This window comes from Ambystoma mexicanum, chromosome 3q (assembly GCF_040938575.1).
Source record: "Ambystoma mexicanum isolate Mex_15411 chromosome 3q, UKY_AmexF1_1, whole genome shotgun sequence".
In the NCBI taxonomy this organism is placed as follows: domain Eukaryota; kingdom Metazoa; phylum Chordata; class Amphibia; order Caudata; family Ambystomatidae; genus Ambystoma; species Ambystoma mexicanum.
The window spans coordinates 1,224,814,607-1,224,838,328 of record NC_090926.1 but is presented as its reverse complement, the minus strand read 5'-3'; the positions used below and the strand labels follow the sequence as shown (position 1 = coordinate 1,224,838,328).

The window sequence follows — 23,722 nt, the reverse complement described above, 5'->3', positions numbered from 1 at the left end:
GAAGAGATGAACCGTGCGGTCCTTCAACTACGTCAACACTGACATGCCAAGAGGCCCACAGAGCCAGCACAGTGCAGCAGGAATCGGAGAAAGAGATACAAAGAGCGGTCGACAAGAGCGAGCGAGACCAAAACACTGGGAAGAACCAGTGATGTACCCCCACCAGAAAGAAGGTAATGGGAGCTATGTGAGACCCGGCAGCGGTTTGGGCAAGAGTGAAGTGTGTTTCAGGAGTAATCTCCCTTGTCACAGTAGTTGCACAAAAGATACCAAGAGTGAAGAATACTTCTGGAGTAAACTCCCTCGTCATAGGGTTCACAAGAAAGACACTGTGACATATCCTTAGATGTTGTCCCTTCTCCCAGAGGGGGGTCCTTCCCATGGGGCCAGTGTGGTGCAGCCAAAGTCGAATATTCCACCTGGCGGTGGTGCATCGTGGGAGGATCACAGGTGGTGGGGGAACCCTTATGAGATGAGAAACGGCGTGGCAGGGATAACCCGGTATCCACCCACCCCCTCACAATCTCCCTCAACCTCTTATACCAAACAGGGTAACTTAGTCCCCCAAGTTTCCATCTACACTTGTAAGGTAGATCATTCCACCTCACTAGCTCATATTGGGATGAGGAAGAGCCAGGACTACCCATGGGAATCCTATCTTAAAATTGGGGCGAGGAAGATCATCAGTTACCCAGTAGAGAACAAACATGCTTTTACTAAGACGAAGAAGCACAGAGCACTCTGTGGAAACCAACAAGCGCAGACTAATCAATATGGACAATATGTCAGTATGAGTGCTACAAAAAAGGGAAGACAGACCAAAGATGAAAACCAGTCCTCCCAAGAGGAACCACGAGGGGCCGAATGAGACACAAAGGAGAAGCAGAGACCAGGACCATGAGCTGGGACCAGGACGCTTCATAGCTGACCTAGAGTGGAGAAAAGGCCATTTACTGAACCGGCTCAGGACAGCACCCAAAGTCCCTGAAGCAGGAGAAGAGCATGTAGCAAGACCCGTGCCAACCAGAGAGACTGGGAAGTTGCAGAGCCACTACAAACCGTACGAGAAGGCTGGAAAAAGCCCATGCTCAATCGCAAACACCTCAGAGAAGTCGAGACCCACACAGACCAAGTCAAACGAGTGGAGGGGAGCTGAGAAGAAGGTGGCACGCAGAAAGGCTTAAAGAAAACCAGGAAAGGAGGATCTGGGACCCGGAGAGTCGTAGAAGTCGCAAATCACAGACTGAGGTGATAGATAGTACCTGGCAGGATAGTGAACCAGGTCTATCCTACAAGTAGCAGGAAGAGAAAAAAAGCCATAGAAATTCCTGGCAGGATAGTGAACCAGGTAGTTTAAGAAGTAAGAGAAGATCCATCCCTCTTCTTTGTTGCACTACCTGGTGAAGAACAGAACTAGGTCTGGGATTTGCCAGAGAAGAAAGCCAGGAGAAAGGGAGGCATTTCCTCCTGGCATTGCGAATCAGAGGAACCAGGGGAAGGGAGTCATTCCCCCCGGGGCTGTGGGACACTGTGACAAAGACATGAAGAAATTCTCCTTGATATTGGAAACCTTGAGCGAAACCAGGGGAAGAGAGATATTCCACCTGGAATATGTATAAGAAACTTTCAAACCAATCAAAGGGAGGCATTCTTCTGGACCCAAAAGAGATGGTATCCTTAGTTGTCTACAAGTGTTAGGGAAAGTAGTAGGATTTGAGACAACGGTGCACATTTATTATTTGGGACATTCTTACATGCTCCTTAGTTTATTATTCGAGGCAGGGAAACCCTTCTTAGAGACAGGGCAATATAGGTTTTTCTTGTTCATTTATGTTATAATAAATGTTTGTAGCAACCATCATGTCACCTTTGTATTGATCTCATACTTCTACACCCTTACAGTACCAAAAGTGAAGAGTGCCTCGGGAGTAATCTCCCCCATCACTGTAATTACACGAAAGATACCACGAGTACAGAGCACCTCAGGAGTAATCTCCCTCGTCATAATTACCGCAAGAGAGATAAAGGATAAAGATTACTGTATGAATAGTCTCCCTCAATAGAGGGTTTGTGGAAAAAGTCAAGGGGCCTCATCACGATATTGGCGGTAGCCGGCACGGCTGCCGCCTGACTTGTTTTTTTACCGGCACCCAGCAATGGGTATGTACCGGGGCATTCCTGTCCAAGCAAACCCGGTACATCCCCATTGCCAGGTGCCGGTAATAATTACTCCCCATTCCCATTTGAGCTCCATAGGGCTCAATGGGAATAGGGAGGTCGGATGCACCGGCTCCATTCTTGAATGGTGTCGGTGCATTTGACATGCACGGCTCGCGGGTGCCGGTACTAAGGCCTGACCTGGCAGGCGGAAAGGCACCCACGAGCAGAACTTGTAGTTTGCCAGTCCGGTAGTAATGGCGCCGGTAGCTTACCAGCGCCGGTAGCTTACCGGACCGCCAAACTTGTAATGAGGCCCAAGGACACTATGGGAGTAATCTCCCTTGTTGCAATAACCAAGAAGAAGATAAGGAAAGTCCAGAAATATATATAAGGCTGAGAAAGAACAACTCAAAGAAGCCCCTTGGAAAAATTACAGGGGCTTATCAGAACTGTTACAAGAGACTATCAGAAATCAGCTCTTAAGGCTGAACCAGTTATCCAGGAGAAGGGAGAAATTCTCCTGGCTTAATTTCTGTTTGCTCAATACCTTAATGGTAGGGTCAGAGCAGAATAGTTTGGGACAGAGGACCGATTCTTCAGTTGGATAACCATCCTCACGACAAGCACCCGAGTCAAAATTCAGTTAGGTAGAGCAAACCTTCTAGTTATAGGGAAAGATAGGACCTTTTCTTATTATTTGAACAAAACCATGAGTTTGAAATGCCACCCCTTTGTCCGACTCCTTCTACTGACTTGCCACAATGCCTAAGCAGTCATCACAACGCTGTTCAATAGCCTGATTAGAAAGTCGGAACATTTTGTCGGGTCTCTTAAGGAATATACCTATAGTTGCATGTGTCCACTAGCACGCCATTAGAGACTAAATATGAGGTGAAAGACATACCATCATCCAAGGAAGCCGCAAGAGGATTTATTCTCTTCTCTAAAGCCCCAAATCTTAACCACTTGCTATTATACTGCTTCTTTGTGAGTCTTTTCTAGCCATTGATATGTTCTGGATATCATCTTATGAAATATATAAGTCAATAAAGGCTTATTTTTCAGGAACCAGACTTTCAAGATCAGCAATCGAATGGAGAGGAAAAGAATTCCAGCCTTCTGTTGGACCAGCAGATCTAAAAATTGAGAAAGACCCATCAGGCCCTGAACTGCAATAGTCTAAGAGAACAAGAAACAAATTGGATGTGTCCGAAATGGAGAAATTAGGACCACTGGTGAGTGACTGGAGCTCCACCAGTTCAGAAGAGCTGAATAGAAGTGATGGAAAAGTATATTGTGCCTCATTACAAGTATGGTGGTGCAGAAAAAACCCGCAGTAATGCAGTTGTAACAGTGGGCCTCATTATGACATCGGCTGCCGCTAGTATCATTTTTATTCCGGTGCCCACAAATGGGCAATTACCGGGTCATTACGGCCTTGCCAGACCCGGGAAATTGGCGCCGGAATAAAGCTGCTCCCCATTCCCATTCAGCCCCATAGGGTTGAATGGGAATGGGGAAGTCGGATGCACACGACCCGGTGCATCTGACGGTGCTGTGCTCGCGGGTGCCTTTCTGGCCCCAGGTCCAACCTGAAGGGCAGAAAGGCACCCGCAAGCACAACTTGCCAGTCCAGTAACTACGGTACCGGCATGCTTACCGGTACTGTAGTTCCCGGACCAGTAAACTTATAACAAGGTACAATGTTACCACTCCATTACTGCTGCATTACCACACTGTTGTACTACAACTTTGGATGCGAGACAGAGACAAAAAACCTCCAGCCGCAGCCTTAACTGCCAAAAATCGGCCGAATTATCGCCAGCATAATTACAGTCAGTGGTAATTCCACCAAAATCCCTATGGAGTCCTATGGACTTGATAAATGGGGACTAAAACCGCCATACAATCACTTATAATCCGGCAGTGATTCCACTAGACCAAGTGGAGGAAATGGTTATTCTGTTTGGTGGAATTTCGGCAGATTTACCACCAAACGTGTAATGAGGCCCATAGTGTTTTGTTGGACCAGACCTTGGGCCTCATCACGGGTTGGTCTGTAGCCCTTAAAAGCGGCAGTAACAGAATCACCGCCGCATTTAAGGGCTGGCACTATCACGCGTTTGGCCCTAAATGGGCTGTTTTACCTCCAACTTTTTTCTGGAGGTGAAAATTCCATTTAGCACCCTGTTTTCTACGATATTACCGCCGGCTGTATTAGCGCGTGGTATTAGTGCTGAAAATGCCCCATTGGATCCAATTGACCCAATGGGGGATGGGGATTTACCGTTAGCTCCCAACCCGTGATCCGGCGGTAATACCGCCAGATCGATGGGCGTGAACGCTATTACCGTCGGGCGGTATTAGAGCCTGGAAACCGCCCAACTTATGATGAGGCCCAAAGAGAGGAACTTCTCCCAGATAGTTTTCTCTTATCCCCGTTCGAGATGTGTACAAAGGGCAAAGAGCTTTGCACTGAGTAGCAAAAAGAGCCCCTTGACCTCCCCTGGTGGACAGCCCCACGTGAGGAAAATCTACCTTGCTACCCTCTGATTCAACTGTCATTCATGAGCAGCATGAAGAAGCCTGCTTTTCTTCCAAGAGCTATAGAATCAGAAAGATATATTGATGGAGAGCCCATCCCCTGACCTGTTCTGTTAGGAGGCAAAGAGGACGCCATCAGCTTCCTTCATGCTTGTTTACATGAAACATAGCAGTTGTGTTGTCTGTAAAAATTTGAACCACTTCCCCTGAATAGGAAGAACAGGAAGTATTTGATATCCAAGAAAATAGCTCTGACTTCTTGGGCATTGATGAGGTATTTGCATTTTGCACAGACGATTCCATAGACCATAATTCTGAAGGGGGAGGCAATGAGCTACTCAAATGATTTCCGATGAGTCCTTCATTACCGAGGTTTGTGGGAGATTGGGAACAAAAGGGAAGACCTTTTTTGAGGTTGCTCTTATTCGTCTACAAAATCAGAGATTCTTGTACATGAGCGGGAAGGGAGATCAACGCGGTGGGACTAGGGGTTCCAAAAGCTGAATCCAGTTCAGGAGCCTTGCAAAAGGAACTAGATAAATGCAAGAGGCTATGCAGCCTAGCCACCTTTGCAAGCACCAAGCCGATATCTCCTCATAACATCTGAAATTGAAGGATATTCTGCTGTAGTGCATACAGTCTGCCTTGCAGAGGAAGGTTGTTTCCAGAACAGCGCCTATGAAATGTATGCAGTGATATAGGATTAGGGACAGTGGAGTAACTTTGCTGAAAATGTTGGAGGGGGACATGATATCTGAAGAAAAGGTGCCCCAGCCAAATGAATGGGTACAAATTGTTGTGCCATGGAAGTTGGGGGGGGACAAACACCCCTTTTCCCCGCTAAAATTACGCCCATGATTAGGGATGATAGTAGTTAGAAAATCCCAATCAATGAAGAGTGCTGTAAGGCTTCTACACACTCTGACAAACCTGATACAGGGATGAAGCTCTGATGAACCAGGTATGAATAAAGGTGCACCCCTTGAAGGTGCAGATGTGCTGCTACAATTGAAAGATGTTTTGTGAATAACCTTGCTGCTGCATTGAGACCGAAGGGGAGAGATATATACTAGTACTGAATGACTCCCTTCATGAATCTCTTAAATCAGCTATGTTATTTCCGTATACAAATATGGAAGTAAATATCCTGCAGAGCTATAGATGACATTGAGTCTTTTGGTTGGACAGCTGCCAGAATCTGTGGTTGAGTTAACCAAATGAAACTGGCTTAGGTCATACAAGTGGAGAATCGGCCTTAAACCTCCCAACCTTTTGGGAACAATAAAATAGCAGGAGTAGAAACCTACTCTGCACTCTCCATCCGGAACTGATTCTATTGCCCTCCTAGAAAGTAGGCGAGAGACTTCTAGCAGAAGTACTGGTTATGTTTTAGAAGATTTTGATGATGAGTCAGGATGGGTAGCAGGAAGTGCCAATGGTGTTGAGCCAAAATTCCCATTGGAAGAGAAACTAGGAGAGTCTTACTGCTACCAGACATGCATGATCTTTGATAAAAGAAACTGATAGAATTTGCATCTTGTGGAAAAGGTCAAATATATTTGTTCAGCTTTTGAGCGGAATGAAGAACCAAAGGAGTCAGAAACTTTGATTTAGGTCGTAATCTACGTTTTTTCGTTGGCATTATGAAACGGCTTGGGAACCTGAGATGGCTGCAGTTGTTTTAAGAGTGATATTCTGATTTGGATGGCGAGGAAACGGAACTTAAAGGCTTTGTGGCAGTAACATTTATCTTTCACTTCTGCAGTACATCATCCATGGATGAGATGCAAAGGTTTTCGGATCAAACAGCAGATTGAGGACCTTATCCTATATATCTGGATGAAGAGAGGCTGTGGTAAGATGTGCACGCCTTATAATACAGACAGCCCAATTCATTGCTCTAATAGCTTTGCCCGTCATATCTGTAGCTGCCAAAAAGCAGCTTCTTTTCCTTCTCATATTCAGTGGGCCAAATCCTCAGTCACTTCTGGAGGAAAGTATTACAGAAATATGTCAAGATTCCCCCAACATAGAATCTTCACTTCCACCTGAACATTGGACGCTTTGATTTAACATAACTGTAACCCGAAATTCAGATAAACATTTTTACCCTGGGATTTCAAGGCTCTAGAATGTTTATCAAATAGAGCGCTAGCGATCGTCCTTTGTGCCTAGTGTGACAGACACTTGTGAGGAACCTGATGGTATTCTCCCGCCCACTCCCTCTGGATCTTCCATTCAAGTGCCCAGGAAGGGCCATCACTTTTGGATCCCGACTCTGGGAATGGACAAGCAAGGGAGGATCACCTGAGTGGAGGGTTACAAGGGATTGGTAGGAGAATTCCAAAGGGCGAGACATAGTATTCCCCCAGTCCCAAAAACATCCCAATTTACTCTCCCTCAGCCTTCATGGGGTATCTCCAATCTCAACCCATCTCCTCGTCCCCATTTCTAACAAATACTGAGATGAGGAAGAGGCAACTAAAATCAATACAGATTACCCATAGGAATAACATGAGGAAAGTAAGGGCAACCTACCATAGAAATATCTCGAGTTGTCCCACTAATAGAGTCAGGCAGTTAATAGTGACAATTTACACCGTAATCCACTTGACTGTTCTTTTTACTATAAAAGGTGTGGTTTAATACAGATGGATGAGCGAGCTGGAGAAGCATTTTGGACCAGAGAAGCCACAAAGCTGGGAGCTGCACCAAGGAGGATCCGTAGGGAAACGGTGTGTTGCAAAACTGGGCCGGTGTGTGAGGAGAGCTGCAGTGTGGTTGGGGAGCTGTATCTCCTGAGAGCTGGAATGAGGCAGTTGGGACCCTGCTGGCAGAGTCCGCGCGAGTGCTCGGTCCCTTGGGCCATGTGGTGAGACCCAGACCTCGATCCTAAGTATCCAGGAGAGACCGTTCACTAGCGCTACGCTACATGGTGAGTTTCACATGACAGAGAAACTCTGGAGCGTGCAGGTGGCTGGAACGGGAAAGAGAAAAAAAAAGCAAGATTGAGAAAATGGCAGGAATCAGATAGCAAGAAGAAGAAAGAGAGAAAGAAAGAAAGAAAGAAAGAAAGAAAGAAAGAAAGAAAGAAAGAAAGAAAGAAAGAAAGAAAGAAAGAAAGAAAGAAAGAAAGAAAGAGGTGCGCGTGAGCGGCACAGAAGTAATAGGACAGAAAGTAAACATATTTAAAAGAAAGGGCAAGAAGCCTGGATGCAAAGTTAAAAGCGGACAGAAGCAAAGTGAAAGGAAAAGTGCAAGGGAACACAATAAAGTAAAGGGAAGTCAAGAGAGGGCAAACGGCTATAAGGGAAAGTAAGAAAAAGGCGGGAGTGAGCACGGAGAAGGAAAGTGACAATTTTGAAGGTGTAAAGACGCACGGCAAAGGAAAAAAGTGCAAGTGGGCACTATCAAAGATAGAAGTGAATAAAACAGAGGGGCAAAATAGGCATACTAATGCACGGAGGTACAATAGGCACAGAAGGAGAATAAAGTAAAAAGAGTAGTGCAAGTGTGCTCCCCAAAGTGAAAGCAATAAAAGACTATGCAAGTGTGCACAATAAATACCCGAGGATCAAAGGTACAAGGAAAGTGCAAGTACGAAACACAGAGAGGGGCAAAGAGTCAGAGTGGTCGTACTGAAGAAAAACAAAGATCCTGCGTTTTCAAAAACCTCTGCTTCTACCCCATGAGAAGATTGTAAGTAGGAAAAGCTTTAAACAAGAAAAGGGCATAACCTGACCAGCTGACTTTATATTAGGAATTAAAGGGACCTAAACTTGGGGAAGGGCACCCTGAGGGACCTAAAGAGGAACTGTGATATATTTTGTTTTGCGTTTAAAGTTGGAAGAGGCCTGTTCTTGGGAAGGGGAACCCTGAGAGGCCTACTTAATAAAACAAAATACATCTTGAGATATATATATATATATATATATATATATATATATATATATATATATATATATATATATATATTAAGAAGTTTCAACGGAACAGTGACCTGGGAAATGAGATAGCATCACGAACAAAGGGAAATCATTCACCCAGCCTCCTCATATTGCGGTAAATGTCCATACAAGTAATGTGCAAATCAAGAGATAAGATTTAAACAGATTAGGCCAGTTATTGCTAGTAGTGAATTCTGTTTTCAATACCAATATTTAACCATAAATTGTTGTCATGTCTTACTACGGATAAGTAGAGGCGTATTATGAATATAAGCTGAAAATCATTATTGCGATAAACCTGTAAACAAAGGAATTGGAAAAAGATGGGATTTCTTTGAAGAGGGCTGTGTCCAATCATGTTTGGGGGTTGGATTGCAATGAAGTATTTTGGAAGTGTTTTAACTGTTGCAAAAATGTATAAAAATGTGAACGTATTTGGTATTGTTGAGACTTGGGTTAGTTTGGTCCTGTAACACCATCTAACCGCTTCCTGGAGCTTTGTACAATAAACTTGCTTAATGTACAAATGTGATCTCACTTCTAAAGTGGTGGGTCTGTTTGGGTTAAGGTAATTGAAGGCCCATCCACGCACACTCATTCCTTTTCTGCCCTTCCCGGGTTGTGCATGTGCATCATAAAGGCATAAAGAGCAGGCTAAGCCCTGCTCACTTTCTGTATGCTTTACGCTGCAGAACTTCCATGGCAGCTTGGGTGACAAATGTGTTGAGGCCATGATTTTGGGCCTCCAATGGTAAGTCTCTGGGTGGGGAGGGTCCAAGCCCTCATTAAACTTCCCTGGCATTCTAAAGGTTTCAACAACTTCTTCTTAAAATTCGCTGAGAACATTGCACAGCTTGGTTCCTTTGCTTTGCGTGTATGTTTGGCTGCAGACTCCCCGCGTGCTTGTTCTCTGGCAGATGCTCTGCCATCAAACTTGTCCGACCGTCGTTGGAGATTCACTCTCCAGCTCTTTTGGGTCTGGGTCTCCTTTCCTGTTACAGGGCTGAGGTGGGGCAATAGAATGTTGCTTGTTCTCGTGATGTGTGTCTGACCAAGCAAACATTGAGTCTTTGAGGAATGGTGTGAGGGAAAGGATTACTTTAAACTTGCAGGCAGCTAGAAAGGGAAGGGGAAAGGGTTTGGTGACCAACAGCTGCCTTCTCCCTCAGGGTTAGGACTGGCTCTAGATTGCTTTGTGACAGGCCTCCCCATCCCCTCTTAGCAAGGCGAGCATACTAGCCCTGCCACAGGTGGCAACTCACTTACTGTTTCATTTTGTGCAACACCTTCGCTGATGGGGAAGAGGATGGAAAGCATACTGGATTTGTCAATCCCAGGGCAAGGGAAAGGCACCTCGAGAATCCTGACCCTTGCCTCTCCATTAAGCAAACAAAAGAAATGTTATATTCTATATTAAGAGGTGCATAAGAGGAGTTCTCTACATATCAAGGATGGGATCGAGGAACTCCCAGTGAAGGTGCCATTTATGCAGAGCATGAGATCTTCAGCTCAGTAAGTCAGACCTCACATTCTCTTCCCCTGCCAGGTGAGAAGCAATAGAAGAAATATACAGATGCAGACACTAGGTCCAGGGTTTCATGGACACAATGCAGAGCGAGCTGGTCTCGTTCACCCTTATTTGTTCATGTGGAACATTGCTGTACGATTGTCTGTGCAAGTGACCACTGAATGCCCCTGAAGGAGGGGGAGCAATGTGCTGAAGACGCTCCACCAAGCCCCACCAGTTGCGAACCTCGTAGTGGTCCAAATTTGGCCCCAAACCAATCAGAGACAAATCTGTAGACAGGATCTTTGTTGGAGGCAGCTAGGAGAAAGGGATATCACTAAAAAGGACCTGAGGCGGTTTGGACCTCCACCAGAGGCGTTCCGGAGATGTTTGTGTGGCGATAGGGATGAGATTTGTCCTGGGTTCAGTGTGCTGTGATCATCGATGAACTTTAAGTTAGAGCTCATCACAGCTTCCATGGTGTAAGCCCAAGGCTTTCCATCAGTCCCCTGCAAGCAGAACGTGAGCCGTTTCTAACCCTTAGTGAGCACCAATTACAGACTTGGTGTTATCAATCCAAGAGAAGTGGGGAAAGCACCTCCGGACAAACCTTAATTAAACTAAATATTTTCCATAAACCAAAGACATTAAATACTCTTGAACTATGTAACTCCCAAAAAACATGTATATGCATTCTCATACAACATGCTCAGTGTTAGTAGTTAAATACAAATTCTGTGTTTTGGCACCTGCCTTTACGCTGTAGTTTCCTACTCCATGGTCATAGAGTCATCACCAGTGTCTCCTTCTCTTTTCATTGGGTTCTGCGACCAAACCCAATGGCAAAAGAAGACCAAATATGACACTGACTTAAAAGGGTATTGTGGGAGGCTGTTAAGCATAATACCAGAGTCTCATTACAGATACATTATATTAAAAGACTTTTATACTTCCCTAAATCACCAACGTAGTAGTTTCAGAGTGCCTACGCTTGTCCGTGGAGGACATACTGTGCCATACCAGGTTTCCAAACCTTAGTCTGGTGGAGGAAAGAAAATGAGCAGGGGGGAGATAAGAGTATGGGGAACTGGGAACTAGGTGTTACAAATAAAGGGATGGATAGGTGCAGACGGATAATGTTTTGTGATATACTTTTGAAAAAGGGGAGAGGAGGATGTGTCCTTAAGTGTTGTGATAAATGGGTTGTGTTTCCAAAACAGATGTGGAAACAAACAAGTAAAATATTCAAACCAAATCATCAGATTGTGACATATGATGTAATCCTGCAAAGATTCACACAAATAGTTGCCTTCGAACATATGGCTAGTTTATTAAAATGATTTAGTTTAGCAGTATTTTTGGAATGTATTCTTAAGACTATGGGCCTCATTACAAGTGTGGCGGAATGGGTTAACGGGTGCTGCAAAAGGATGCAGACCCGTTAACACCATTCTGCCACATTACGAGGTCCCCTCGCGGGACCCGGTCTGAACGTCTGGTTTTACCAGACGTGCAGAGCGGTTCTCACGAGGGGAGGAGGGAGCAAACAATGGGCCGCTCGTAATCGGCCCGTTGTTTGCTCCCTCTCCCATTCCCATTCAGCCCTATGGGGGCCCGGGTTCCTGGAGGGAGGAATTACCGGGCCCTCCAAACTCAGAATTCTGGGAACCCGGACCCGGACGAGATTCTGGCGGCATGGCTACCGCCAAAATTGTAATGAGGCCCTATAATTTAAGAAATGATGACCTATACCTGGGTCAGAGTACTGGAAGAAGAATAGTGCTGTAGTTTAAGGTTGAGGAACTTCAGCAGAACCTCTGTGTAGGCGACCACAGCACAGGGTAGTGCGTATCTCCATTGAGGAGCACTGGTAGAGGGATGTATTGGTCCCGATACTGGAATAGCATAGTGCTTCCAAATTCAGGACTGAGGTGGATTGATGTTTTGGATTTAGTGTTGTTCCTCCCCTGAATTAGGCTTCAATGTGGGCAGTTCTCGTGGTGGCCCATTCTCTGTATTTAACCCCAATGTTAGTATCGACCAATCTGAGTTTGGCAATAGTGTTGGTGGTACTGGTGGACCCTCTAATGTGTTTGGCTCCAGTACAAGCAGTGCTACTTGCACCTCTGAGTTTGGCTCTAGTGTTAGGAGGCCACATAGCCAAGATGTAGGATTGACAGCACTGATAACCATCCAATGTTTGTGTGTCCCGTACAGGTAGTGCAAGCAGCAACACTGTGTTTGGATCCACGGTTAGTAGTGCTGGCAGCCATGCCATTAGATTCCAGTATTGCTAATGAACCACCTCATGTGTTTTGCTTCCCCCTGTAGTTTCGACACAGTGCTCGTGGATTCCCCCATGTTTTTAACAGCTCTACAAGTAGTGCTTGTGATCCACTGTGTTTAGCTCCAGTGCCAGCAGTGCTGCTTGACATGCTGTTTGGTTCTGGTGTTGGTGGCGCTGATGGCCCATACCAAGTGTCCATTGTCTGCGGTGCTGATGACATTTTCATTGTGTTTTTCTCCAGTGTTAACACTAATGATGGGCCCACACCTTTTGCCTGCTATTGGCAGTGCTAACAGACTTTGCCATGTTTTGGCTCAAGTGTTGGTGATACTGACCCATCCCCTGTCTTGAGCTACAATGTTAAGAATGCTTGCAGGTTATTCTCTATGTATGGCTCCATTCTTAATAGTGCTGGTGCCCTTTCGGTTTAGGTACAGTCAGGGCAGTGTCCACAGATCTCTCCCCACCACCTATTTGGCTCCAAAGTTGGCAAATTATTGACCGATCCCCTTGAAGCTAGCTATAGTGTCATCATTGCTGATAACCTCTCCCCTTGTATTAGCCCCAATGTTGGTGGATTGTCCCCTATGTCTCGTTTCAGTTTTAGCATTGCTGTGGGCCTGGTGGTTTAGTTTCCAGTGTGTGCAGTGCAGGAGGCTCCTTCCGGTTGTTTGCTGATAGGCCCTGCCCCTTGCCCCAGTACCTGGGAAAGGGTCTCTGGTTAGACCCAGCTGTCGGATGATGTACCGTGGGATGTCGGTTTTCATCAGGTGTCCTTCCTTCGCATGGTCCTCGGCCGCCTCCAACAAATGGTAAAACTCTTCAGGGTTGAATTCCTAGAAAACATGGAAGCCATACACTACATTGTGAATGTTTGTGGGTGAGGGAGGCCTCACCTCCATGAAGGAAGACAAGTTCATTCATCTACAAGTTGTGATAGGGACATACTGGAAGCAGTGCCAGGGATGCCCAGCATAGAGCATACCTCAATTACCACCAAACATCTAATTTTCACCTTCCACTTTATCTTCCCCCACGTATCATGGCCCTCTGAAGGATTTTGGGGATGTAATGTAGCTCACCCAACTGTCTGCAGGTGCACTCGTTTTCCCTTTGTCTGATCACTTCTAAACACCCTTCTCTCCCGGTAATCCTGAGTCTGCAGTGAATGTTTGACCTTCCCTACCTAGTTTGCTAGTCGTGGCCTGCTCATGTGGCGCCAACAGGCTATCTCAAGACTGCCATATAATAACTGCTCTCTGTTTTGATTGAAATGACTAGGTGACTCACAGCACCACAGACTACCTTCCTTTGGCACAACAAAGGATACAAGGGTCTTGCTCTTAACTTGCACCATAAGGCCTGTTCATGCAAGACAGCAGACCTCTCAAATCTTGTACAGCACCAGAGTCCATGCCACTCTACATGTGACCTGCTTATCTGGCATCACTGAAACGCCCATAGGCTAAACCTGAAGCATCCACACAACAGAAGACCTGCTCCCCCAACATCACAGAACACTCCAAGTGATCTGCAGCAACAGATGGCCTTGATCCAGCTCACCTTGAGAACTATTGCCCTACCCTTGCTGAACATTCCAAGGACATCATACTACCACGGAGCCTAAACTGCTCCCTACTGAGTTGTTTCCAATCTTACTAAACAAAATAGGGAAATGTCATATCTAGAAAGTCTAGCTGCGATGAGAATTGCTCCTGTAGAGTCGTTATAAACTCAAAGAAATCTGCTGCACCAGAAGGCCTTCCCCTGCCCTACTAGTCACACCTCTCTCCAACATTGCCTTAGTACTATAAATAGAAAAGGAATATTCCTTGCCAGTTAAGACCTGTGCTCCCATCCATGATTAACATTCAACCTGACCACAGAGCCTTTGAGGGTATTTCCCATTACATGCTAGGTGCGACCTGAGATCCTACCCTCATTCAATATTCATTTGAGGACCCCTAACCCACACTCACTGTACTTTAAAAGGCTTTACCCCATCTCAGCCTTCCCTTTCCACTGCTCACGTGCACCAACCTTCATGGCTGCTACAGCCATTTACCCTGTCCTAGACTCACCAAACACTCCAATAGTCGGGCTGGACGTGAGATGATGATGAGGAGTTTCTTCATCAGCTGCGTAACAAAAGCCACTTCAAGGCTCTCTGATCGTTCATAGGCCTGTGAAGAAGCAAGAAGAATCAGATGAGTCTCACTCCCAGTTAACTGATATCGAGTTCTCAATAGTATGCACTCTTAATACCTTTCACTTTGTGTATCAACCAATTACACTCAAACACTAACAGGCTACTACAACATACACTCACACTTTCGAAGCATAAATGTCTTTTACTTCCAATCAACTTTGCGAAATAGCTAAGCACTAACAGCCAGTACATTAAATCACATGCTTCTCAACTTGAACCGTAGGGGTCCCAGCCATCTGTTCCTACATCACCTGCCCACAACACCTGCACCCCAAGGCCAAAACATTATTGCCTGTTCCCAAGTGATAGGCACTAAATCTGAAGCATCCACACAACCAAGACTACAGTTGGAACCCTGTTTACATGCAACCCACGTATAAACACTAAGGGCCTCATTACAAGTCCAGCGGTGTGGTAAAAAACGGCGGTAACAGAGTGGTCATTTTTTTACTGACGCATTACTGCAGCTCTGTACTACAAGTAAAGCGGTGAAGTGGAGGATTTACCTCTAGCAAAATCAGCTGCTTTACTGCCAAAAACTGGCTAAATTTGCAAAATTACTGGCAGCTGTAATATCCCCATGGAGTTTTATGAACTCCAATAAATGGGAATTAGCACTGCCTACCGCCACTTGCAATCCGGTGGTAACTCCGCCGGACCAAGTGGGAATAACGGTTTTTCCGTTTTGGTGGTATTCTGGCCAATTTATCCCTGGAATACCGCCAAACTTGTCATGAGGCCTTAACTGTGATCCCCTTAACCCTCCATAAGCATTTCAGAAAGGACCTGATTACCCTACCCTTCAAAGAACATCTCTCCTATCACTGATCACTCCTCTCAGCCCCTTCTCCATCTCTGGAGTTCCTATCCTCCTCTGCTCGCCCTACACATTCCAGCTCCTCTGCTACCCCTGCACCCTACTTATAACCCCAAGGTGAGTCCCCTTTGTACAACACTCAGTTTTCCCAGCTAGATTTGCATAAATCAGATACATATACAAAAAACATTTAGGAATAGTATAACTTCCACAGAGAGAGCTCTGGCTGCTAACTCTCTCTGGGAATTTTGGTTGTTTGCTGGTGAAGGTGTGGAAAAGGCCGTAAAATTTAGGTGTATTTAGCATTAATTATTAATGCAGTAATTAGTAATTCTGGACACCATGTCTGTGCTTGACTGCTGGCATTTGTGAGAAACTTGAGGGTATTCTCACTCCTACTCCCCCTGGATCCTCTTCCCAGGTGGCCAGGGAAAGTCCATCGCTTTTGGATCCTGACCCTGGGGGTGGAGAAGCGAGGGAGGATCACCTGGGTGAAGGGTCCTTACGGATTGGGAGAGGGGTGCCCACAGGCGAGATATGGTATCCCCCTTTCCTATTGAAACCCAACCTATCCCTCCCCTGGCCTTTATGGGCTATTTTAAAACATAGTAACTCCTTTCACGTACTGGGAAAGGGAAGATGCCTGTAAAGTACTGTGAAGGTCAGGCATGTCCCTCTAACTACAGTCAGGCAAATCCAATTGAGGAGTCACAACCGCAACCTATCAAGTGGTTGCAGGTGTATATGGCGAGAGGCAGAGAGCAGCAAGAGACGACCAACAGGAAGGCCTGTGGGGTAGAGACCAGCAGGGGAGACTGCACGTGATGAGGCAGCCGTGGTGGGACCTCAGAGGAAGCCAGTATGCTGGTTGAAGTCCTAGAGGACCTGTGGATCCCAGGTCGAGTTGGCCCATTAGACTTCCACAAGTGTGGGAGCCTCTGTGGTCGGGAGAGAGCAGCTGAAGTGGCGGACAAGGAAGAAGAAGAAGGAGAGAACGGCATCTGCATCTGTGGATGAGGAGGGGAACTGCTGGCGGTTGCAGGGAAGCAACCGAGTGCGAGCAAGGCTCGCAGTGACCGGCCGCCAGCCGACAAAGCAGAAGGAAAGCAGCAAGGCCGCCGGAAAGGAACGCTGAGGACCGGTGAGTGCAGGGAAAGGACACTCAAAGCTGGGGCGCTACAGGGACTACACATAAGTAACAAACTGGCATACGAATCAAATTGAATACCAAACTGAATGAAAACTTGAAGAAACGTTAAATTACTCATATTGAATACTGAACTGAATGAAAAAGTGAAGCAAAGATAAATCATGCATATTGAATACCGAACTGTATGGAATCTTTGCGGGCAAAGCTATTAGCTGATGAAAATTCAAAGGGAGAGAACCCATTTGAAAGTAATCTATGAAATTAGAGTGCACGTATGAAAGAGCATGACAGAAAGGTGGGGAATAAAGAAAACCACCACAGAGTGAACTTCATGAAATTGTAGAGGAGCATGTGGGCACATCATCCATAGCTCCCACTCCCTCACCTCCATCATATTGGAACAGCAGGAGAAGAGCCCCATGTGGGACACCAGGTATTATACCAATACCGCATTGAGTGTATGAAAGACCATATGTACTCAGACAACCTTATCGAATGTGCCATCGCTTTGCAAGGGTGGCGTCATGAGGGAAAGACACGATGACGCACTGAAACGATATGCAAATACTTAAGGAATGAAGATGTAACTCAAGTCATAAGAGAAACATGTAATCAAAGACGAAGAAATCATATGCACCAAAGTAAGTGAGAGGAGATGAAGTGAATGTAAATACACAGAAATGCAAGATAGTTGAGACATACAGACGCTTGCTGCAGAAGAAAACATAACGTGGCTAAGGCGGCCATTATAGAAAGATGGACATCGGACTCGTGTTGAAATCAATCAAGCTACCTCATAGACAGACCAGGGCTGCAGAACCAGAAGATACTAGAAAAAGAGTTGTGTGTGAGGAACACAGAGGAGTCTATTGACCTGGGATCTGCCACATCAAGGAATAATTGCAGGGCACAAAGGGAAGCCAGTTACATAAGACATATTTCTCTTAGGTTAAGTGAAGAAGAAAACATCTTCTTCACTTAATCAAAGTTGTGAAAAGCCTATGCAAGATGGAGTGAGCAAGTCTCCAGAGGCCAAGAAGAGTAATGACACCCAGTCTAATTAAATCAAATAACAGTAAATAAAAGGTCAAAATGGACAAAATCGTGGTCTCTTCACACGTGATCCAGAATTCGAAAACAAGGTCTATTCATTGAGATCCAGACGAAGATAATGGTGTACCTACACTCCCTTAAACATCCCAGAACAGAGAGCAGGATGCAAGGTCAACTGTAAAGAAGAAGCCCTGGCTTGGGGCCTGATCGATGAGAGATGATGGACTAATTGGGCAAGCGGGTAGTAGTCTGCCGTTTCTCTCTGCATCCGAGTTTAGTTTTGTTTACGGGCTGCTAACAAGCTGAAAATCCAAGGTTGGGAGAGAATGCCAACCAATCAGAGGGTCTATGTAGCATCATGCTATACAATGGTGCACAGGCCCTCCCACTGCTTTTATTCTGCTATAATCTGTATTATACATATTTATAGGCAGTTCAAAGCGTGTCTGCCAGATAAGGGGCATCCAGTAATATTATTAATACTTATATGATAGATAGGCATATATGTTCCCTTAACCAATCCCTCCCGCCAATAGGTTTTACAGTTTGCCACGTAGGATGACGTCATAGCTGACGCATGTCAAGGTATAAAGCCTTTGTGTAATCAAAATTGAAGTGCAAGTGTGTGGACTACAGTTTGTTGTTTGCCAGATTTCCCTACTTTATTTTATGCTGATTATAAAGTAGTACTTTGCTATATTCTTTGAGTCTGTCCAGTTATTTCGGTCTGAGATCATTATTGGTAATTCCATCTAGCACATGAGACGCCTCAAGGTGCTAGAGCACAAATAGATACAGTGCGGCAAGGCTTAAGACTGGCATGAGATGTGTGACAGGTTATGGCAAAGCCAGGAGGCTAACCAAGAGAAGCCAGGAAAGTGTGAACCTGCACATAAAGCCAAGAGGCCGACAGAGAAGCCAAGTGAATGTGAATCAGTACACAGGGGCAAATCAAAAAGAACCTGTGTGGGCTGAAGAGTCTAGGGTTTCTGTGATGGGTGGACTGTGTGGTCTGACAACTGCGCTTAAACCAGGGACCCCTAAAATTGTGAAAGCCTGAGATATTGTGAAACCAACCAAGAAGGAGCACTGTAAGTGAACTGTTGATGCAATTCAGAAGGAGGGTCAAGTTGACCTGGAGTTGTGTTGAACATTGAGAGACTGAGACAAGTACAAGTTTCTATGTTGAAGTCTTGGGGATGGGAACCCTGACAGCCTCAAGACCCTTTTCGTTTGAACTGTGTTGCCTTGAACACAAGCAACGGAACCCAGAGGACTGTGTGGAACTGTATTGCATTGCATTTGGGGAAGGGAACCTCAAGGATTTATGGAACTTTCTTGAAATTGGGCAAGGGCAGCTGAAAAGGAAGCTAAGAGCTGAAAGAGGATCAGAACTTTGATTGGATCATCCTTTCTTTGATTATTGACATCCCTACACATTGTTTAGCTTTTGTTGTGAAGGCAAGGATAGGTTTTGGACACGGACAGACTTTTAAGTTCAACTCTTTGACTCAGACTTTCCTTAGTTTTGTTAATGTAGGGAAACTCCATATCAGCTAGAGCAAGTTATTCCTTGAACCATCCTGACATTTGATTTAATAAACCATTTGATTTTGAACTTTTAATCTGGTGTCTGTGTCTTGCTTTATGATGCTTTCACACATTAAAATTAATTTCTATGGATTTCGACTGTTTTTCATAGTCGTAAAAATAGGAGGAAACCGTAGAGGAGGCCTCCCTTATTGAATCAAAATTCTCTGAGGCATTTCCTGTACATGACTGGGGTAAGTGGCTGAGCAAACGTTACTGTCTGTACCCTCGCTCCATACAAGAAATATCATCAAAATGGCTCAAAGCGTTCTTAACAGATCTGAGTGTGTGTCTCCACCTTTTAACATCATTCTCAGTCATTTAGGACTGAATCAAAAATGAGGGTGCAACCTACAATCTTCATAACAAGCATCCAGATTTTAATCCCTCCTACATAGCAATGCCCTTAAACCATGAAAGCATACACTTGATGACATATCAACTTCTCCTGGACTGAAACTATTCCTCCTCTTTCATAGAGGGTTTTGTGCTGTACACCATCTGCAGGGTTCGATACCCTGCTCTAAACCCTGTGTCCCAGGCCCCACTCACATCCTGCAGCAGTTTCTCCAAGTTCTCCTGCAGCTCGTAAAAGTAGACGGTGGTGATGAGGCCTTCGCGGGACTTGGCCAAGCAATCCCGCGCCAGTTCGGTGATCTGATGGTGGATGAAGCTAAGCACACCATCGGCCAAGGGCAGGACACTCTCTGGTGCAAACGTCATGATGAAATCATTTAGCTTCTCCTCCATTTGCGCAGTGGCCTGTTGGACCAAAGCACAACATACTTGTAAAGAGTGTTTCATAAACCAGTCCATTTCTCTACTACTGTGTGTCTGAAAGACAAGTCACATAATAATATGTAGGAAAGCTTATTCGGAACATACAATTCCATCAAACTCACAGCACATACACTCTTCACATGTTACCTTCACAAAATCAACAAAAAAGAAGATAACACTTTGAATTAAGAGTCTATAATCTGACATCAATGTATATTGTAATTGGAACTGTTTATTTGTATAGCGCTTAGACACAAGTGAAGTGCTTCAAAATGCTTCAACTTGGGAAGGGAACAAGGGAATATTAACATCATTCTTATACCTTGAAGATTCTGAATGATCTCACAGCAAAAACTAGCATGGGGGGAATGAACATAAGACAAAAAGGTTGGTCGACCTATGGGAGGGGAGCCAGCAGGGAGGGGTGATAGAGGAGGACATGATAGACAAACATTATAACCCAATTGCAGCAAGGTTGTGTGATTGCGCAGACAGAAAAGCGAGGGAACGTATTCCGAGTGCAAGTGCAAGGCCGAGTTAGGGACAGAGAAGTGCAGGATGGGGGGCGAGGGGGCCTGGGCCCTGTGAGGCTCTGGAAGTGCCCTGTGTGACCAGTCTGCTTATTGAGCTGGTTGGGGATGAGAACAAAGGAGGGAAGCAGCAGGGAGGAGGAAGGGAGTTAGCAAGGGAGAAGGAGAGAAAAAGGGGAAGAGAAGAGGAAAGTTTTGATACGATTCCGGAACTTAAGTAGGTCAGGCGCAAGACGGAGAGAGGCAGTTAGGCTGTTCCAGAGGGAGGCACCTGCAGAGGCTAAGGATCTGCCCCCAAATCTCTGTTTGGAAAAACGGCACATCCGCAGAGAGTTGGAGGATGCTCTGGAAGGAGAGTATTTAGGAAGAGAGCATTGTAGATAATAGGGGCCCGGGCCCCAGAAAACCTTGTGGACTATGCAGAGGGACTTGAACTTGATCCTTGCAGCCACGGGGAGCCAGTGGAGGGATTTCAGTGCCGGAGAGATGCAGTCCCTGGGCTTGAGGCCAAGGATAAGACTTGCGGTTCTGTTCTGGATAAGTTGCAGAGGTCGAAGAGTAGAGGTAGGAAGGTTGAGAAAGAGACTGTTGCAGTAGTCCAGTCTGGAGAGAACCAGGGCTCTGGAGACAGTGAGTCTCTGGGGGAAGGTGAGAAAAGGTAGAATACCTCTGAGGAGGTGAAGCTGGTAGTGGGACTTTTTGGATGTGTCTGAGATGTGGGAAGAGAAGCAGAGAGTAGAGTTGAAGATGACCCCCAGATATTTTGCCTCACTAGTGGGTGAGGGAGCAGGACCAAGGGTGGTCGGCCAGAGTGAAAGTGGGAAAGCAGAAGCAGGGTTCCCAATGAGGACGATCTCTGTTTTACTAGCATTAAGGCAGAGATCATTAGCAGCACACCAAGACTGTATTGCGGACATACAGTCAGGGATGAGCGAGGTGGAGGAAGAGGGTGAGGGTAGCCTGAAAGAGAGATGTATGTCATCTGCATAACACTGAAAGTTGGAGGTGAAGGAAGAGATAATGTGGGCCAAAGTGGCCATGTAGACATTGAAAAACCAGGGGGATAGGTTAGATCCCTGTAGGACACCACAAGTAGTGAGAGTGATAGCGGAGAGAAAGGAATCGAGTTCTACCTGTGAAGGACGGTCAGAAAGAAAGGATAGCCATGCCAGGGCTTGATCAATTATGCCCAGGGTCTCATGGAGTCGGGAGATCAGGATGATGTGCTTCATCGTATTGAAAGCAGAGGAGAGGTCAAGAAGAATGAGGACAGAGGGAGAGTTAGAGTCAAGGTACGAGAGCAGGTCTTCACGGGTGTTCAGAACAGTAGTTTCCGTGCCTCTGGAGGCTCTAAAGCCAGACTGATGGTCATGGAGGCAACCAACAGATTCAGTGTGGAGAGTAGGCTGAGAGATAGCCACCTTCCCCAGGAGTTTGCCCAGAAAAGGAGTGATGGAGATTGGGTGATAGATAGCTGGAAAAGTAGGGTTGGCAGAGGGTTATTTGATCACAGGGTGCACAAGAGAGTGCTTGAGAGAAGCGGAGAAGACTCCAGTGGAGAAGGAGAGGTTGCAGAGGTCTGCCAAGGCTGGAGCTAGTGAGTCAATGTTGCCCTTGATGGTTTGGGAGGAGCAAGGGTCCACCTGTTTGGAAGAAGTTTTCATAGACCAGACTTGTCTGGAGACCTCCTCAGGTGTAACAGGGGAGTGGGAGGAGAGAAGGGGAGTATGATATATATAATATGATATATGATGGGTTATTTATAACGCGCTTAATACCCAGAGGTTTCTAAGCGCAGACCCGGGGATCGAACCTGTGGTGCTCCATGTCGTCTTGCTTCCAAGGCGAGTACACTGCCCCCAAGCTATCCTCCCGAGACAGTAATGAGGGCGTGGGGGCCGAGGTGGTCCCAGGAGATGATTGTGCATGAGTGGGTGCGGAGGAGAGAGACAACGGGATGCCCTGTGTTTTGGTGGTGAAGTGTGCAGCCAGGGATGAGCAAAGGGACTGGGTGGGTGCGGTAGAGGAAGAAGTTGCATAAGGATTGTCCAGTTCATTAAACATTTTGAAACGTTTGGCTCTGTTGTTTGATGCCGCAGAGATGCAGGCTTGAATATGGACTCTTTTCTTGGACAGGGCGCCTATTCTATATTGTCTTTGCAGAAGACGGCAGGCCAGTTTGTCAGAGGGTGCGCCTGAAGATCCGCATTTCCGTTCTGCTGCCCTGCACTTGCATTTAAAGTCAGCCAGGTCAGAGTCATACCAGGAGTTGTGCTTTTTGGCAGGCTTCAGTCGAACCCTCATGACAGGGGTGAGGATGTCAAGGGTGTTGGAGATGGAAAGGTGAAAGTTAGAGAGGGCTGTATTAGGGTGGGAGTCAGCCGCAAGAGAAGGAGGAGGAAAGTAGGTGGAAGTAAAGGCAGACGCTGACACTTTTTTCATGGGTCGGATGACCTTGAAAGTCGGCGGCAGTGCAGGGTGTGCCAGTGCTAAGGGAGAGGAAAGCTACAAGTGAGAGGATAGAAGAGAGTGATCAGTCCATGATAGTGGGGTGGTGAGAGGAGTAGAGAGAGGAATGTCTGAAGATAAGAGCGTCCAAGGTTTGGCTGGCAGTGGGCATTGGACCAGTAGGTAGAAAGGAGAGAGAGGGAGTTGCATATTTGATTTGATTTATAATCGCGCACATGACAAAACTAATCATATCTGGGCGCAGATGAGTTGAATGAATGTGACTCATCTATCTGTGAGTCCCTTATCAATTAGAAGAACAAGTTACCTACCAACTGTAACGTTCTTTCGATTGGATGTTCCTCCCACGTATTCCTCATTTTAGATATATCCTTACCTTTAGGTTTCGCCTCGGAAAAAATGTTCTCTCTCCAGCAGAGGGCGCTTTACTCGAGGCTGCGCCGTCGATGTCCCTCGGCGGCATCCGGCGAGCACCGACATCATCCCCCGTATAAGAGCCTCAAGCGCGCCTGTTGGCTTCAGCTCTGTTTTTTCGTTTATTATCTTCCATGGATCTTAATAATCAATGACATGCCTCTTTTGACCCAAGCCCTAAAACAGTTTTGAGTGTAATTCATGTAAACTGTACAGTGGGGTTAGGATGGAGTGGTCGATGAGGAATACGTGGGAGGAACATCCA

General features: G+C 45.9%; 1 protein-coding gene across 3 annotated transcripts in view; it reads right to left on the bottom strand.

Moving 5' to 3' along the window:
- Positions 1-23,722, bottom strand: part of MAST1 (microtubule associated serine/threonine kinase 1) — a 1,484,042-nt gene that overhangs the window by 707,377 nt on the left and 752,943 nt on the right. For all 3 annotated transcript variants that reach the window (XM_069604134.1, XM_069604135.1, XM_069604136.1), the window contains 3 exons: positions 19,817-20,026; positions 14,527-14,628; positions 13,149-13,281 (listed from right to left, as the gene is read on the bottom strand). In XM_069604134.1, coding sequence (XP_069460235.1) covers positions 13,149-13,281; positions 14,527-14,628; positions 19,817-20,026 — 445 coding nt within the window. The remainder of the gene's footprint in view (positions 1-13,148; positions 13,282-14,526; positions 14,629-19,816; positions 20,027-23,722) is intronic.